This window comes from Delphinapterus leucas, chromosome 17, assembly GCF_059928025.1.
Source record: "Delphinapterus leucas isolate spDelLeu-1000000601 "Yukka" chromosome 17, BTC_Dleu_Yukka2, whole genome shotgun sequence".
NCBI lineage: Eukaryota > Metazoa > Chordata > Mammalia > Artiodactyla > Monodontidae > Delphinapterus > Delphinapterus leucas.
The window spans coordinates 86,056,678-86,075,503 of record NC_143145.1 but is presented as its reverse complement, the minus strand read 5'-3'; the positions used below and the strand labels follow the sequence as shown (position 1 = coordinate 86,075,503).

At 39.6% G+C, this 18,826-nt stretch overlaps 1 protein-coding gene across 8 annotated transcripts in view; it reads left to right on the top strand.

Annotated features, from left to right (window-relative positions):
- SPIDR (scaffold protein involved in DNA repair) overlaps positions 1-18,826 on the top strand; it is a 393,663-nt gene that overhangs the window by 49,653 nt on the left and 325,184 nt on the right. For all 8 annotated transcript variants that reach the window (XR_016388576.1, XR_016388575.1, XR_016388574.1 and 5 more), the window contains exon 5: positions 646-803. Coding sequence is in view for 4 of the 8 variants with exons in the window: in XM_022556901.3 (XP_022412609.1) it covers positions 646-803 (158 nt within the window). In the remaining 4 variants the exon portion in view is untranslated. The remainder of the gene's footprint in view (positions 1-645; positions 804-18,826) is intronic.

The window sequence follows — 18,826 nt, the reverse complement described above, 5'->3', positions numbered from 1 at the left end:
TTGAAGCCAGGCACTGATTTCTCCTCTTTAGCTGTGAAAGTCCTGGATGGCATCTTCTTCTAGTAGAAGGCTGTGTTTCATCTGCATTAAAAATCTGTTATTTAGTGTAACCACCATCATGAATTATCTTTGCTAGATCATCTGGATGACCTGGTGCAGCTTCTACATCAGCACTCACTGCTTGACCTTGCACTTTTATGTCATGGAGATGACTTCTCTCCTTAAGCCTCATGAACCAACCTCTGCTAGCTTTAAACTCCTCTTCTGCACCTTCCTCACCTGTATCAGCCTTCATAGAATTGAGGAGAGTTAGGACCTTACTCTGGATTAGGCTTTGGCTTAAGGGAATGTTGTTTCTGGTTTGATCTTCTATCCAGACCATTAAAACTTTCTCCATATCAACAATAATGCTGGAGAAACTCTAGAAGAATACAAAAACAACTAATAGAAGTAGTTACCTGAGAATTGGGGTAGGGGTAAGAGTTGGGAGAAATGGGATGTTTATAGATAAGAGTAGGAGTATACTTTCTGCTGTCTTTTAATATATTTTAAAACTGTTGAACAACATGGATCTTTTAAAAGTATTGAGGAAGAGTAGATTTCAAACACATTAAAGATATTTAAAATTAAAATTGTATTTTTTAGATGATCTCCAGGTTATTGACTGGGAGATTGACAGTGACAGGGAAGATCCATGTGATGAATTTGATGACCGTGAGAGTGTGGTGGAAATATCTGACCATGCTTCTTGTACAAGCAGTCGTTCTTTGACACCTCCAGAGACGCTGCCTGAACTTCCTAAGGTAAGAACGAATTGTTTCCAACTTTCCATTCTGTTTATGGCATTTGTTAGTCACAGCCTTTGGTGTTTTGTTTGAAACTCCTTCCTCAGGGACTACCACTTTTGACTCTGTGGATTATTTTGTTCTTTACCTCCTTTTCTCTAAATAACATGCTTGTAGTGTGCTTTTTTGTAAAAAAAAAAATTTATTTTACTTTTGGCTGCCTTGGGTCTTAGTTGCGGCCTGTGAGATCTTTTGTTGTGGTGCACTGGCTTCTCTCTAGTTGTGGCACATGGGCTCCAGGGTGCATGGGCTCTGTAGTTGTGGTGCGCAGGCTCACTAGTTGCGGCTTGTGGACTTTAGTTGCCCCGTGGCATATGGGATCTTAGTTCCCTGACCAGGGATCAAACCTGTGTCCCCTGCATTGGAAGGCAGATTGCTAACCATTGGACCACCAGGGAAGTCCCTGTAATGTGCTTTTAAACGTGGATAAATACTGAGTACTTTTCTCCTCACCCACTCTCGCCTCTGCTACACATGGGACTTTCCCATCCCTTTGTTCCCCCAGGACAGATGTCTCATGGTCTGGTTACATTAGGTTCAGCATTATGCAATTCTGAATAATAATATTCATAACAAGACAACTATTAATTGTGATTTTCCTTCCCAACTTTTCGTTTTTGTTGGCGTTAATCATTTGGGTTTTTGTTTGCCTAGTTTTACTTATCATGAATAAAACTCTTAATTTTACTTATCGTGAATAAAACTCTGATTTTTCACCATTGTTCAGTTCTCCCATTAAGATTTTCACACATAGCAGGCATTCTACTAGTTCTTTAAAAAAAGTTTAAAAAATATTTTATTGAAGTATAGTTGATTTACAGTGTTGTGTTAATTTCTGCTGTATAGTAAAGTGATTCAGTTATATGTATTCTTTTTCATGTTCTTTTCCATTATGGTTTATCACAAGATACTGAATAGAGTTCCCTGTGCTCTACAGTAGGACCTTGTTGTTTATCCATCCTATGTGTAATAGTTTGCACCTGCTAATCCCAAACTCCCAATCCTTCCCTCCCCCACCCCTCCCCCTTGGCAACCACAGGTCTGTCCTCTATGTTTGTGAGTCTGTTTCTGTTTTGTAGATATGTTCATTTGTGTCATAGTTCGGATTCCACCCATAAGTGATATCATATGGTATTTGTCTTTGTCTGACTTACTTCACTTAGCATGATAATCTCTAGGTGCATCCATGTAGCTGCAAATGGCATTATTTCATTCTTTCTTATGGCTGAGTAGTGTTCCATTGTAATTATATACCACATCTTCTTTATCCTTTCAGCATTCTATTCGTTTTGTTTTTATGGAGAACTGTTTCCCACAACCTCCTAGCCGCTCTGATTTCCACTCAGAGTCCTCTGTGCTTTGTGAATGTAGCCACCCTTGAGTCACCCTTCACCGTCTTTTGGGGGAATTCCCTTCACCTCGCTCCTGCATGGAGCAACTTTATCCTGGACTCCTCTTTCTTGGTTGTTACTCTCATTTTGATTGAGCACATCTTCCAGTAGCTTCCAAGAAAGGATTTATGCAAGATAATTTTTTGAGACTTGTCATGTCAGAAGATGCATTCATCACACTTTAACGTGTGATTGAAAATTTATACAGAATTTTAGGTTGGAAATTATTTTTCTTTAGAATTTTGAAGGCATTGCTTCATTGTCTTCTAGTTCCAGAGTTGCTATCAAGAAGCCTGAAGCTCTTCTCACTCTTGATCTTTTAAGTTTTTCTTATTCCTTGTTTTAAACTGTTTGATTGTGATATGCCTATAGGTGTGGTTTTCTGCTTGGAGTTTGTCAAGCTTCTTGGATCTGTGGTTTGTCTGGGATCCCCAAGCTCGCTTCTGGGTTCAGTGATTTGCTGGGAAGACACTCAGAACTTAGCATACAGTCATACTCACAGCTATGATTTATTACAGTGAAAAGATACAAAAGTAAAATCAGCACTCTTCCAAGAGTCTTTTTCCAGTGGAGTCATACAGGGGATGCTTAACTGCTCCAGCAGAGAGTTTTGACAGTATATGTGCAGTGTTGTCTGCCGGGGGTGCTCATCGGTGACTCAGTGCCAACGGTTTTTATCAGGGGAGCTCTCTGCCTTACATGTGCCAGAATTTCAGTTTTCAGGATGGAAAACAGGTATTCAACATAAGCCATATTGTTTGCACAGGTTAGGCACAGGGAGATACTCCTATCATTAGGGAATGGTGGGAATCATCCTGAAATCTAAGTTCCCAGAGGTAGGCAAGGACCAACATTGTAAGCGGGGCTTTCTAGGGATACCTGTCTCGGGTCTGCTAAGTTAACTCTCCTCTTCACATGGATTCAAAGGTTTCATCACATTTGGAGAGTTTTTTGCCTTTATTCAACACTTTTTTTTCTGACTCCCTTTTCCTTTCCTTCTGTGACTCAAATTATACGTATGTTATTTAGGCTCCTTGATGTCGCGTCATGTATTATCGACACTGTGCTCATTTTTCCCCCTCTCTGTTTCATTTTGAGTGGTTTCTATTGCTATACCTTCAAGTTTGATAATCTTTCATTCCTGTAGTGTCTAATCTGCTGTTAATACTATCCAGTGTATTTGTCAGCTCTAAAAGTTTGATATGTCGTTTTATCTTGTCCATGTCTCTCCTTAACACGATCATACATTTGTCTGTGTTTTGAACATAAAGAGTATAATAGTTGTTTTAACGGCTTTTTTGGTAAATCTGTCATCTGTGTAATTTCTGTGTCTGTTTCTATTGATTGGTATTTCTTTTCATTATGGGTTGTATTTTTCTGCTTCTTTACATGCCTGGAAATTTTTGAGTAGATACCAAATATTTTGAATTCTATGTTGTTGGGTGCTGGATTTTTAAAAAAAATTATTTTAATTTTGGCTTTGTTCTGTGGTGCGGTTACCTGGAAACAGTTTCATCCTTTTAGGTGTTGTTTTATGATTTATTAGGTGGGTCTGGGGAAGTAGACAGCCTTATATCCCACTACTGAAGCAAGACCTTCCTGAGGTCTGTGTAATTCTCTGAATTATGGGTTTTTTCCAGTCAGGTTAACGGTTACGGTTTCCTGACCCTGTGTGAATAGTGGGCACTGTTCTAATACTTCCAAATGGTTCTTTCGCTGGTCTAGTGTTGTTTCTTTATATGCACATGCTGATCAGTACTCTTCTGTACACTTGAGGGGGATGATTGGGGTTCTCTGTGCAACTCTGGCTTTTCTGGTACTCTGTGCTGTGAACTCTAGCTGCTTTTGTCTCCATGGACTCTCAGCTCTGTCTCTTCAACTCAGGGAGCTCACTAGGTTCCACCTCAGTTCTCCCTCCCTACTGCGTGGTTTGGAAATTCTCTCAAGAAAGTAAGCTGGGGCAATTATAGAGCTCAGTTCGTTGTTTCCCAGCTTTCAGGGGTTAGTGTTCTTCTTGCCTGATGTCCCATGTCTTGAAAGCCATTGTTTCAAGTATTTTGTCTCTTTTCTTTTCTTTTCTTTTTGATTGTTTCAGGCAGGAGGATAAATCCATTCCCTGTTATTCCATCATGGGCATCAACCTGATCTTTCCAGGCAGTCGAGCACATGAAAAGGTGCTCATCATCATTAGTCATTAGGGACATGCAAATCAAAACCATAATGAGATCTTACTATGTACCCATTAGTATGGCTCTTACCCATAAATGGGAAAAAAAGTGTTGAGGATGTGGAGAAATTGGAACCCTTGTGCACTACTGGTGGGAATGTAAAGTGATGCAGCCACTGTGGATAACAGTTCGGTGGTTTCTCAAAAGTTAAAAATAGAATTACCATATGACCTAGTAATTTTGCTTCTGGACATATACCCAAAAGAATTGAAAGCAGGGACTCAGACACTTGTACACTGATGTTCATAGCAGCATTATTCACAATGGCCAAATGGTGGAAACAACCCAGATATCCATCAACAGATGAACGAATAAACAAAATGTGTGTGTGTATGTATATTGTCTACTAAAGAAATATTCACAGCATAGAAGTTGAGAGTTATGTTTTATTCGGCACGAATTTTTAGGACTTCAAGCCCGGGAGGCAGCATCTCAGGTAACCCTGAGAGAACTGCTCCGAGGAGGCGAGGGGGGGAGCCTGGTTATATCGGAGTTTTGCAACCAAGGGCAGGTGGTTAGAACGTCAAAAGATTATTTTTAATTGAAGTAAACTAGGCATCTCATGTTAAGGAATTTAACACTTTTCTATGTATGGGAAGATGAAAGAGTCTGGGCACACTGAAATCGTTCCTTTGATATATACCTCAGCTGTCTGGGGCCAGTATCCTGTGTTTTCATATCCTGAGTTCCCTCAGGGCTCACCACCTCACCGTAGGCTGGTGGCTGCAATCACTGATGACTGTGACATCCTTTGTTTACTGATATGCAGTCAGTATTCCATTTCTCAACATGTATGTATGTATATTTTTGTATATATATCTACATATATGTATATGTATGTATATATGTATGTTACTGAACCAAACTTGGGTCCACTTGCCCACGTGTACTAAAGCCAATCTATTGACACTGGCTTGTGGTGAGGGAAAGTACAGTGTTTATTGCGTGGCGCCCCAACATGGGGCTGAGCAAGGAGAACAGGTGGCTCACGCTCAAAAGACCCAGACTCCCCAAAGGCTTTCGGGGAAGAGTTTTTAAAGACAGGGTGAGCGAGAGGGTTGCAGGGTGCCCGATCAGCTTGTGGACATTTTTCTGATTGGTTGGTGATGAAGTAATCAGGAGTCACCATCATCAACCTTCTGGTTCCATCCAGTCTGGGGTCTGTGTGCTTGTGGTCAGCATGCAGCTCACTTTTTCCACCTGGTGGGGGTTTCAGTGTCAGCAGAACAGGTCAAGGACATGGCTCAGCATGTTATCTATAGCTGATGCGGAAGAACTAAAGGCCCTTCACTTTGTTTAATGACTAAACTATTATTATTTTATCTTGCCTGACTGTTTTGCTTTGTTTCTTCGTTATCTCACATCTCGAATTAAATTTGTTCTTTGGAACTTGGGGAAGTCCTAGGAGGCTAAAGCTTTCCTACAAACAAGAGGCCGGGTACTCAGCAGTGTCCTGCTCTGTTTCGCGTACAGCAGGCTATTATTCAGCATTCAGAAGGAATGAAATTCTGATACATGGTACAATGTGGATGAAACTTGAAAACATTAAGCTGTGTAAATTTTTTTTTTTTTTTTGCGCGGTACGCGGACCTCTCACCTTTGCAGCCTCTCCCGTTGCGGAGCACAGGCTCCGGACGCGCAGGCCCAGCGGCCATGGCTCACGGGCCCAGCCACTCCGCGGTGTGTGGGATCCTCCCGGACCGGGGCACGAACCCGTGTCCCCTGCATCGGTAGGCGGACTCCCAACCGCTGCGCCACCAGGGAAGCCCTATGTAGATTTTTTTCTTGGTTTGTTTTTAGGGGAAATACTCTGTCACTTAAGGATATACTTACCCTTTGAAAGCTGCTGTATAACCACTTCTGAAGGACTGTAATGCTGCATGGTAGAGATGCCGGGTGGTAGACTGAGTTTACTAACTCAGCAAACTCTTGCATACAGGTTTTGTAGTGCTTGTAATTCAAGTTTATACCTTGTTAAAATTACAAATTACAGTATGACACAGACTTTTCAGGGTTGCTCTTGAATAAAAGAGTTGAGTTATAAGAAGTGAGTGGCAAGCCTCCATAGTTCTCCAAAAGTGTGTCTCTGGGTGGTAGGATTATTGGAGAAGTTTATTTTCTTTTTTGCTCTATTTATTTCATAAATAAAAAAACAAGAGCACAACAGTCATTGGTTTTTCCCTCAAGGAACACAGAGAATCAAATCATGTATAGTGCACATATACTGGGCCTTACATTGTACTAATTGCTTTATGTAAGTGTATTAGTCCCTTTGAGCTGCTGTAGCAAAAATACTACAGACTGGGTGGCTTAAGCAACAGAAATTTATTTCTGACAGTTTTGGAGGCTGGGAAGTTCCGCCATCTAGGAGCCAGCAGATACGGTTTCTGTTGAGGATCCATAGCTGTCTTCTCACTGTGTCCTCAAATGATGGAGTGGGCGAGGGGTCTCCCTGGGGCCTTTTAATAAGGGCATTAATCCCATTCAAGAGGGCTACACCTAAAGGCTTCACTTCCAAATACCATCACATTGGGTATTAGGTTTCAACATGCAGTTTATGCAGTACATTTTCCATTTGAGCCTTAAAACAATCTTGTGAAGTCAATGCTGTTATGCCCAATTTTCAGACAGGAAGCTGTTAGAAAATTATGTGACTGTGACCAAGTTATATAGTAAACAAGGCAGCTGTGAATCCTTGCAACAAAAGTATTCAGGTGTTGTTTGAATGCCTCAGAATCTACATAGATTGCTTTCTTATGTTGGAAGAAGCTTGCGCATGGGCAGAACTTTGAAAGATATGGTCATAGAAAAGAGAAGACCTTGGCTTACTTTGTATTTAAAAATTCAAGACTTCTCTATGTAGTTTCTCATCAAGTACATTTGTCTTTATTAATAGTCATGTATGTTAAAAATATAACATACTACGTTGTCATTGAAAAGTGACTCAAAAAATGGATTTCTCCGAGCAGGCATTGGGAGGCATTCCTATAATGTGGGAATTGTGGTTTGCCTAATCATAGCAGTGTTCTCTAGACCTTAACTCCTGCCTCCTTTTCTTCCTTTCTTTCCTCATACAGGTACAAAGATTCAATTATTTTCCTTATTTCCTTCAAGCTGCTAACTCTTAAATTTTTTTCTAATGCTCTTGCTGTCCTGAATTCCATGGGGGTTTCCAGCTGCCTGATGACATCTTTGTGTGGATGTCCTAAAGTTACTGCAAGTCTAAGAGTCCGAAGTCCTGTCCCTCTTCCTTTTAACCCAGGCTCATCCTCTTCATGCGTTTTTGGTCCTAGTTCATCGTTTTTCTTTTTCACTGCCCGAATCTATTCATTATCAGGTCATGCAGATTTGGCCTCAAAACCACAGCATCCCCACCACTTCTGCCCTAAATTGGGCCCTTTCATCTGTTGTCCGTTTTGTTTCAGTTGCTTCATAACTGATTTCTTAGCTTACATCTTTTTGTTAGATTCATCTTAATAAACATTATGACCTTATCATTCACTTATTGAAACACTTTTCAATGGTACCCCATTGCCTGAAAGTCAAGGTCCATGTAACTTGACCTTTACAGTTTAGCCTCAGGCCCGTAAAATGAATGAGGTGGAGTATATACTATATGATTGTCTTTATATAAAATTCTAAAAAGTGCAGATGATTCTATAGTGAGAAAGCAGGTCAGTGGTTTATTGGGAATGAGGGTGGAGGAGACGGATGGATTACAGTGGGACATGAGGAAAGTTCTGGGGGTGATGGAAATGTTTATCTTGATAATGGTAATATTTTCACAGGAGTGTACATATGTCAAAACATTGAATAAATATGTGTAGTTTAGTGTGCGTAAGTTTTATACTTCATTAAAATTGATAAAACATTTTGTAAAGTATAAGAAAGATGTAGGTCTATGTGCTTATGAAATAATACTCAAAATACTTTGTTAAATGACAAAAACAGGATATAGAATACTTGTGTAGAAAAATGGAAAGAATGTATGTTTATATGGACTGTCTCTGGATTGAGGAAACTTTTTTCTTGTATGCTGTTTTGAATTTTGAACCATGTACATATATTGCTTGCATTAAAAAAATTTTTAAAGGACAGTTTACACTTCTATCCAGAATATAGTGAGAACTTCTACAGAACAGTAAAGAAAAGATAAATAGCCCAGTTGAAAATCAGGTGAAGGATAGGAAAGGGAAACCTGAATGACTAATGAGCATGTGAAAAGATGCTCAGTGTCACTAGTTGTATGAGAACTGCAAATTAAAAATGAGATACTACATTTTCATCAGATTGCCAAAAAAAAAAAGTCTGACAGTGCCTAATGTCAGGAGTGTGGATCAATAGGAATAGTTGCTGTTGGAATGTAAATTGGTACAGCCATTAGTAAAGCTGAAGATGTTCATATTTTATCACCCCACAATTTTGTCTTAGATAAATACCCTTGAGATAAATACCCTTGATTTTTTTCAAAATGGCTTATGACCCGTCAGTGGATGCTGTAATTGATTCAATGACTTAAAAATAGAGTGGAATAAAATAGACTACATTAGAATGTATGACAGTAAGAGTATTTTTTGTGAAACTTTGGGTTCAGATTTATTAGTGTACATGTGTTGGATCACAATATGAATGTATGTTTTACTGTGGTTCTTGACCAAAAAGTTTGAAAGCCACTGTTCAGAGAATTTTTCACATATGCCCAAAGAAGATATGTACAAGAATATATGTTCAAGGACATTTATTTTAGTATTGTTTATAAGAGAAAGAAACGTAGGAAAGTAACCTAATTTTCTGTGAACACATGCAAATTGTGGTACATTTGTATAGTGGAGAGCTGTAGCTACCATCATGGTTAATGCTGAGGAAGTTAGCCAGCTTGCCGAAGGCTATGTGTAGTTTGATGCTACGTTACTTGAAGTTTACAAACATGCAGAACTGTAGTTCATACTGATAATGGGACAGTCTTGGAGAAGAGGGAGGTTTTCGCTAGACCCATTTTTCAATCCTAAGGTAAGGTCACTTTGCACCATCATTCCCTACAGTGCAGCTATGGAAATGGGCTTGTACTGTACTTGTGTCTGTACTGGGACCATGCTTCCCATGGGCTGGTCCCAGCCATTGACTGAATATGCCAGGGTTGTGACAACAGTCACACAGAACCGCTCAAGGGATGACTTTGAATTGAAGACAGCATCAGCCAAGCTAAAATCTCCTAGAGCTGCGCTGCAGTCAGAGACTCTTCTACCCCGTCCTCTTTCCTTCTCCTCCTCCTTTCATAGTTGTCAGACCTGCATTGTGGTCTTAAAGTTCTCCTTGATTCCTGCTTTCTCCCCTTTGTCCTTCACAGGTGTTTCCTCCAATAAATCTCTTCTGTAGCTGTTGCTGTTGCTGTCTTGGCATCTACCTTTCAAGAGACTTTAACTCATATATCTGCATACCCTCTGCCCAGTATCTTGCAGTCACATCAGCAGTTATTTCCTAATACTTCCCTATACTGATACCTAAAGCCATTCTCTTCTGTTCATTGAATATTTCAAAGAGGTCGAAAGAAGTAAAATGTGATGTGCAGTTTTTGTAGACTTGCCTCTACTTAACGATTGTTTGTCTTTGAATTTCTGTAGCAGCATGCCCTGAGAACATCTGGTGGTGAAGTGGGCCGGTGAGTCTGGGAAGGGATGGCAGCCAATCAAGCCATCAATATCAACAAGTTACCATTGTGGGTAACTTAGTACTGCCGGAAACCTCTGGAAGCATCAGAATTATCCCACCAGAGGGGCAGGGAAGCTGGGGTATTTATGTACAGTATGCCTTCATTCCTTGGCTGAGGGCTGCTCCATGGTGGAGTTGGGGGATAGGAGTCTTTCCTAATTTTTACAGACTACTGAACAGGTGGAAAAAACGGGTTCCAGCAGCCAGATGAAGCCCTGATGCAAAGAAATCGGGGTGTTGGAAGTTGGAAATAGGGCCAGCATCACTGAAGACATAGGGGAGGAGTTGGGCGTTGACAGGGTCAGCTACAGTGTTAAAATGAGCCATGCACATTGATTAACACGGAGGGGGAAGACTTATACCATAATTAGGAATTTTGTAACTATTACTTAGCTCTTCAGAAACAAAACCTCCCTTATATAACTCATGAGGCTATTACTTTTGCCTCTCATGCATGCTTGTAGAAATGGAATATATGGGGGGTGGGAGGATACTTACTCTACAGAAGAACTGTATTTTAACTGAGTGGGAAGCCTTGATTGTAATTCAGGTCTATCTTGAATTCCTTTCCCTGGGCGGAGTGAGGGATGTTTTTGAACTAGGAAACATATGCCTGTAAGCTGGATTCCACCAGTTCTCTGGAATAGAGTTCTACTAGTCCTATGTAAAGGTGACTGAACTCATAACAACAGCAGCAGCTAATATTGTGAGTGCTTCTGATGTGGGGCTCTCCTCTAAGTGCTTTGCTATATACATTAGCTTATTTAAACCTCACCATAACTCCGTGAGCTGGGAGCTATTATCATTCCTGATTTCCAGATGAGGATTCTAAAGCACGGAGAGATTAAGTAATTTTCCTGTGGCTATAAGTGACTGAACCTAGATTCTAACTCAGGCACTCTGGCTTCAGAGCTCTGGTCCTGACGTTGTTACAGTGTCAATTATAGTAGTAGTAATGATAACATTAATAACAATACAGTAACCCTGAGTTATTACTATATGCCAGGCCCTTTGGTAAGTGCTGATCATGTTGTGTAGATGTAGTTATTAGCCCCATTTTACAGATGAGGGAATCGAGACATAGCCAGTAAATAGCAGAATGAGGTTCCAACTAATGTAGTCTGATCCCAAATTCTCTTAATTACTTATGTTGTTTTTCTTGCAATATAGCATACTTACATAACTTGGAAGAAAAGCATGATGAAAATCAAAGACCATAACTTCTGTTTCTAACGTTGCCCTTTAGGACATTTGACAAATGTGGTTGATTACTGGTGTTGCTTCCTATTGTTCAGTATTGCTGTCTGGGTTTTCAATTTATGTGTCTTCCAAGAACCATTCCTATAGAGGGCAGCAGAGATGCAGCAGTGGGTTTTCTATGTAATGCACATTTTTCAGGAAGTGTGAAGAAAATTGGATTTAGGTGAGCTTTGTTATGTAATTCTCTTGTACTTTATGTAGTGAGTCCTATGCAAATACAGGCTTGCAGACTTCATAAATGTCAGATAACCCGAGTGAGGTTTGGGTTTTTGTTGAAGATGCGCAATAGAAGCTGGGTGGCTCAAACAAGATCTGAAAGCTGTAGTTTTAAGAGAAAGCAAATTTGTTTTTCAAATTTGAAATATGGATTCATTGTTATAAAACAGATGTTTTCTTTGTACTCTTAACAATAGGGGCAGAACAGATGATTCAGTATCTCACAGAATATGGAATATGGAAAAGTTTTAACAAAATTAGAATAAGCAAAATTTTATATTCTTACATGGGAGGCTATTGAGAAAGTGATCTGGCAAACTTCAAAAATATTTGTAAATTTAATGAGCATATTTGTAATTCTTTATATTTGTATGAAAGTTTGAAAGTAATAAATTTAATTTCACTTTTAATCATTTTTAATGATGAATTAGAATAAAATGATATGACTAAATATGTACTAATTGTTAATGTCTGAGAACTGTCCAATGTATACAACATGTATAGAGTTGAAATAATTTAATCAAGATCAAAAGCACACATTTTAGAAACCCTCTCTAAAATATAATTATGTTTGTATAAAAATGACAATTTAGTGCTTATAAAGGGAAATATATGGAGTTTTTAGTCTTGATTTTGTTTGATTATATTTTAAAGATTTCATTGTAGAAACATTACACTTAAGAAACAAATTCACACTCCAGTGTGTTCTTGTGGTAAAAAAAGGAGGACCCTTAGGAGTTGTATTGAGGAGCAGGTATCTTTTTTTGTTGTTACTTAATATTACAATTTTATGTGCATATATCTGTGATCTATCTGTTCATGATCTGATAACATTATAGCATATTTTGGCTTTTATTCTCTTTAAGAAAGTGAGTATGTGCCAATATCATTTGTAGCATCTGTTTCAGAACTTAACATCCTTATTTTTCCACATCTCCCTTCGTAATTGGCTAAACTTGAGCTTATGACATAGCAGGACAGGGACTTCGTCATTTTTTTTTTTTTTTTTTTTTTTTACTATAAATCTTCCTCCTATTTCGCTGTCACCCTGTCATCCCATTTCCCTTCATTTTCCTTTCATTGCCCAAATTCATCTGTTTTCTGGTATAAGAAGGAGCAGAATAGAAAAAGGACTGCTGTAGAAATTAATATTACACCTGTATAAATTTAAAAATAGTGAGTCATCATAGCGTGACTTTTATAGTCCTCTAGTTTTCTAACTAAAAAAAAAATCCTTAGGAGTTCCACTTTCAGTAATGACAGAGCAGCATGTGTCAGATTACTTTTCTTGCAAATAACAGTGACAAATTCTGGACATACAAAGTGTATTAAATGTATTTTTGAAATAGAGTTTATAAAAATATAAAAAGAATATAAAAATATTTGAAGACACAGTAGAAGGGGAAGACAACTTGCAGAAACTGGAGGGGTTGACACTTTGAAGATGAGAATGGCACAAATCAGGAGAGTTTTTCATTTTTCACTGCTTTTCACCCAAGGGCAGGCCCCCATCAGTGTTGTTCAGGGTCGCTAAACTTGGATAGAAATCACAACACAGAGTTTGGGGTGGCTGCAGGAGCTTAAAAGTTAGAGAGTGTAAAGTAGAACCTCCCAGCGAGAACCACAAATGCATATAAATGTTACAGGATATAAGAACTACGCAGATTTCAGTCGCTTTCCACCACACGGGAGAAAGCAGCGTGCAGAGTGAGTACAGCCGAGTTAACTGACATTTTAGCAAAAAAGTAAATACTCTTCAGAAGAGCATAATAGAATCCAGAGTCTAAAACAGTCACTAATAATGACCAGGATACAGTCCACATTTATTAGACAAACATAGACACATACACATGTAAACCCAGAAACATGTAACTTATACTTAAGTGAAAAGGCAATTAATTGAGACAGACCCTGATATGACTTATATATTAGAATTAGCAAGTCTTGTAATTCTGTTCTGGGACATAAAGAAAAATATGCACATGATGAATGCACAGACCAAAAAACTTAGCAGAAAAATAGGAATTGGAAAAAAGGAACCAAATGAAAATTCTATAATTAAATGTACAATACCTGAAATAAAACTTCCATTAGATGGGATTACAGAAGATTGGGAAAAAATAAAAGTCAGTGATCTTGATAGATCAGTGGAAATTATTCAATCTGAAAAAGTGGAAAAGGAGATTTTAGAAAATGAAGCTAGTCTCAGTGACTGGTAGGACAGTGTAAAAAGGTCCAACAACACATGTTTAATGGAGTCCTTAAAGTGGCAGAGAGGAAAAATTGGAGCAAAAATTTTTGGAAAAATGATGGCTGATAATTTCCCCAAATTGGGGAAAGGCATATATTTACATATTCAAGATGCTCAGTGAATTTCAAACAAGATAAATACATTTAGTCACTTCATAGTCAAGATGTTGAAAATGATAGAGGAAATATCTTGGAAGCATCCTGAGAAATGGTACAGTGATAACAAATGGTCTCTACTACTTATCAGAAACAGTGCAGGCCAGCAGGCTACAGAACACGTTTAACGTGCTGGAAAAACAAAAGTCAACCCAAAATTCTATAATCAGTGAAAATAATCATTCAAGAATGAAGGCAGAGACCTTCAAGATGGAGGAGTAACACGTGGAGATCACCTTCCTCCCCACAAATACATCAGAAATACATCTACATGTGGAACAACTCCTACAGAACACCTACTGAACGATGGCAGAAGACCTCAGACTTCCCAAAAGGCAAGAAACTCCCCACATACCTGGGGAGGGCAAAAGAAAAAAGATAAAACAGAGACAAAAGAATAGGGACAGGACCTGCACTTTGGGGAGGGAGCTGTGAAGGAGGAAAAGTTGCCACACACTAGGAGGCCCCTTCACTGGCAGAGATGGGGATGGGGCGGGGGGAAGCTTTGGAGCCATGAAGGAGAGCGCAGCAACAAGGGTGCAGGGGACAAAGCGGAGAGATTCCCACACACAGGATCGGTGCCGACCGGCACTCACCAGCCAGAGAGGCTTGTCTGCTCACCAGCCAGGATGAGTGGGGGCTGGGAGCTGAGGCTCGGGCTCTGGAGGTCAGACCCTAAAGAGAGGACTGGGATTGGATGCGTGAACACAGCCTGAAGGGGGCTAGTGCACCATAGCTAGCCGGGAGGGAGTCTGGGAAAGAGCCTGGACCTGCCGAAGAGGCAACAGACCATTGTTTTGGGGTGCGTGAGGAGAGGGGATTGAGAGCACCACCTAAATGAGCGCGAGCCGTGGCTATCAGCACGGACACCGGAGACAGGCATGAAATGCTAATGCTGCTGCTGCCGCCACAAAGAAGCCTGTGTGCGAGCACAGGTCACATCTACACCTCCCTTCGGGGGAGCCTGTGCAGCCCGCCACTGCCAGGGTCCCGGGATCCAGGGCCAACTTGCCTGGGAGAACACACGGCGCGCCTCAGGCTGGTGCACCGTTACGTCAGCCTCTGCTGCAGCAGGCTCACCCCACATTCCGTACCCCTCCCTCCCCCCAGCCTGAGTGAGCCAGAGCCCTTGAATCAGCCACTCCTTTAACCCCCTTCTGTCTGGGTGAAGAACAAATGCCCTCAGGCAACCTACATGCAGAGGCGGGGCCAAATCCAAAGCTGAGCCCCGGGAGCTGTGAGAGCAAAGAAGAGAAAGGGAAATTTCTCCCAGCAGCCTCAGGAGCAGTGGATTAAATCTCCACAGTCAACTTGATGTACGCTGCATCTGCGGAATGCCTGAATAGACAATGAATCATCCTAAAAATGAGGCGGTGGACTTTGGGAGCAACTACAGACTTGGGGTTAGCCTTCTGCATCTAATATGTTTCTAGTTTTATGTTTACCTTAGTTTAATACTTAGAGCTTATTATCATTGGTAGATTTGTTTACTGATTTGGGTGCTCTCAATTTTATATATATATATATTTTGTTTTATCCTTTTTCTCTTTTTGTGTGTATGTGTATGCTTCTTTATGTGATTCTGTCTGTATAGGTTTGCTTTTATCATTTGTCCTAGGCTTCTGTCTGTCTGTTGTTTTTTTGGGGGGGGGATAGTTTTTAGTGCTTGTTATCATTGGTGGATTTGTTTTTTGGTTTGGTTGCTCTCTTCTTTCTTTCATTTTTTTTTATTACTTTTTTATTTTTAACACTATTTTTTAATTTTTCATTTTAGGAACTTTATTTTATTTTTATTTATTTATTCATTTTTCTTTCTTTCTTTTTTTTTCCTCCCTTTTCTACTGAGCCGTGTGGCTGACAGGGTCTTGGTGCCCTGGCTGGGTGTCAGGCTTGAGCCTCTGAGGTGGGAGAGCCGAGTTCAGGACATTGGACCACCAGAGACCTCCCGGGCCCATGTAATATCAATCGGCCACAGCTCTCCCAGAGATCAATCCCAATGCTAAGACCCAGCTCCACTCAATGACAAGCAACCTACAGTGCTGCACACCCTATACCAAACAACTAACAGCCCCACACATTAGCAGAGGCTGCCTAAGTTCACAGACACCCCAAAACACATCACCGGACATGGTCCTGCCCACCAGAAAGACAAGATCCAGCCTCATTCACCAGAACACAGGTACCAGTCCCCTCCACCAGAAAGCCTACCCAACCCACTAAACCAACCTTACCCACTGTGGGCAGACACCAAAAACAGTGGGAACTACGAACCTGAAGCCTGCAAAAAGAAGACCCCAAACACAGTAAGTTGGGCAAAATGAGAGGACGGAGAAATACGCACCAGATGAAGGAGCAAGGTAAAAACCCACCAGACCAAACAAATGAAGAGGAAATAGGCAGTCTACCTGAAAAAGAGTTCAGAATAATGATAGTAAAGATGATGCAAAATCTTGGAAATAGAATGGGTAAAATACAAGAAACGTTTAACAAGGACCTAGAAGAACTAAAGAGCAAACAAACAATGATGAACAACACAATAAATGAAATTTAAAATTCTCTAGTAGAAACCAGTAGCAGAGTAACTGAGGCAGAAGAATAGATAAGTGACCTGGAAGATAAAATAGTGGAAATTACTACTACAGAGCAGAATAAAGAAAAAATAATGAAAAGAATTGACAGTCTCGGAGACCTCTGGGACAACATTAAACGCAACAACATTTGAATTATAGGGGTCCCAGAAGAAGAAGAGAAAAAGAAAGGGACTGAGAAAACATTTGAAGAGATTATAGTTGAAAACTTCCCTAATATAGTTGAAAACTTCCATAATAAAGTTGGAAAAGAAATAGTCAAGTCCAGGAAGTGCAGAGTCCCATACATGATAAATCCAAGGAGAAACACACCAAGACACATATTAATCAAACTATCAAAAATTAAATACAAAGTATTAAAAGCAGCAAGGGAAAAGCAACAAATAACATACAAGGGAATCCCCATAAGGTTAACAGCTGATCTTTCAGCAGAAAGTCTGCAAGCTAGAAGGGAGCGGCAGGACATATTTAAAGTGATGAAAGGGAAAAACCTACAACCAAGATTACTCTACCCAGCAAGGATGTCATTCAGATTCGATGGAGAAATTAAAACCTTTACAGGAAAGCAAAAGCTAAGACAATTCAGCACCACCAAAGCAGCTTTACAGCAAATGCTAAAGGAACTTCTCTAGGCAGGAAATACAAGAGAAGGAAAAGGCCTACAATAACAAACCCAAAACAGTTAAGAAGATAGTAATAGAAACATACATATCGATAACTACCCTAAATGTAAATGGATTAAATGCTCCAACCAAAAGACATAGACTGGCTGAATGGTTACAAAAACAAGACCCATATATATGTTGTCTACAAGAGACCCACTTCAGACCTAGGGACGCATACAGACTGAAAGTGAGGGGATGGAAAAATATATTCCATGCAAATAGAAATCAAAAAAAGGCTGGAGTAGCGATTCCCATATCAGACAAAATAGACTTTAAAGACTATTACAAGAGACAGAGAAGGACGGTACATAATGATCAAGGGATCAATCCAAGAAGAAGATAAAACAATTGTAAATATTTATGCACCCAACATAGGAACACCTCAGTACATAAGGCAAATGCTAACAGCCATAAAAGGGGAAATCGATAGGAACACCTCAGTACATAAGGCAAATGCTAACAGCCATAAAAGGGGAAATCGACAGTAACACAATCATAGTAGGGAACTTTAACACCCCACTTTCACCAATGGACATACCATCCCAAAGGAAAGTAAATAAGGAAACACAAGCTTTAAATTATACATTAAACAAGACAGACTTAATTGATATTTGTAGGACATTCCATCCAAAAACAACAGAAATACACTTTCTTCTCAAGTGCTCATGGAACATTCTCCAGGATAGACCATATCTTGCGTCACAAATTAAGCCTTGGTAAATTTAAGAAAATGGAGGTGTCTTTTCCTACCACAACACTATAAGACTAGGTATCAATTACAGGAAAAAAACTGTAAAAAATACAAGCACATGGAGGCTAAACAATATACTACTAAATAACCAAGAGATCACTGAAGAAATCAAAGAGGAAATTAAAAATACCTTGAAACAAATAAAAATGAAAACACGATAACCCAAAACCTATGGGATGCAGCAAAAGCAGTTCTAAGAAGGAAGTTTATAGTAATGCCATCCTACTTCAGGAAACAAGAAACATCTCAAGTAAACAATCTAACCTTACACCTAAAGCAATTAGAGAAAGAAGAAGGAAAAAGCCCCCAATGTTAGCAGAAGGAAAGAAATACTCAGTTCAGAAATAAATGAAACAGGAATGAAGGAAACAACAGCAAAGAGCAATAAAACTAAAAGCTGGTTCTTTGGGAAGATAAACAAAATTGATAAACCATTAATCAGACTCATCAAGAAAAAAAGGGAGAAGACTCAAATCAACAGAATTAGAAATGAAAAAGGAGAAATTACAACTGACAGTGACTAAATACAAAAGATCATGAGAGATTACTACAAGCAACTGTATGCCAATGAAATGGACAGCCTGGAAGAAATGGACAAATTCTTAGAAAAGCACAAGCTTCTGAGACTGAACCAGGAAGAAATAGAAAATATAACTAGTTTGTTAGGGATTGCATTGAATCTGTAGATTGCTTTGGGTAATGTAGTCATTTTCACAATGTTGATTCTTCCAATCCAAGAACATGGTATCTCTCTCCATCTGTTTGTA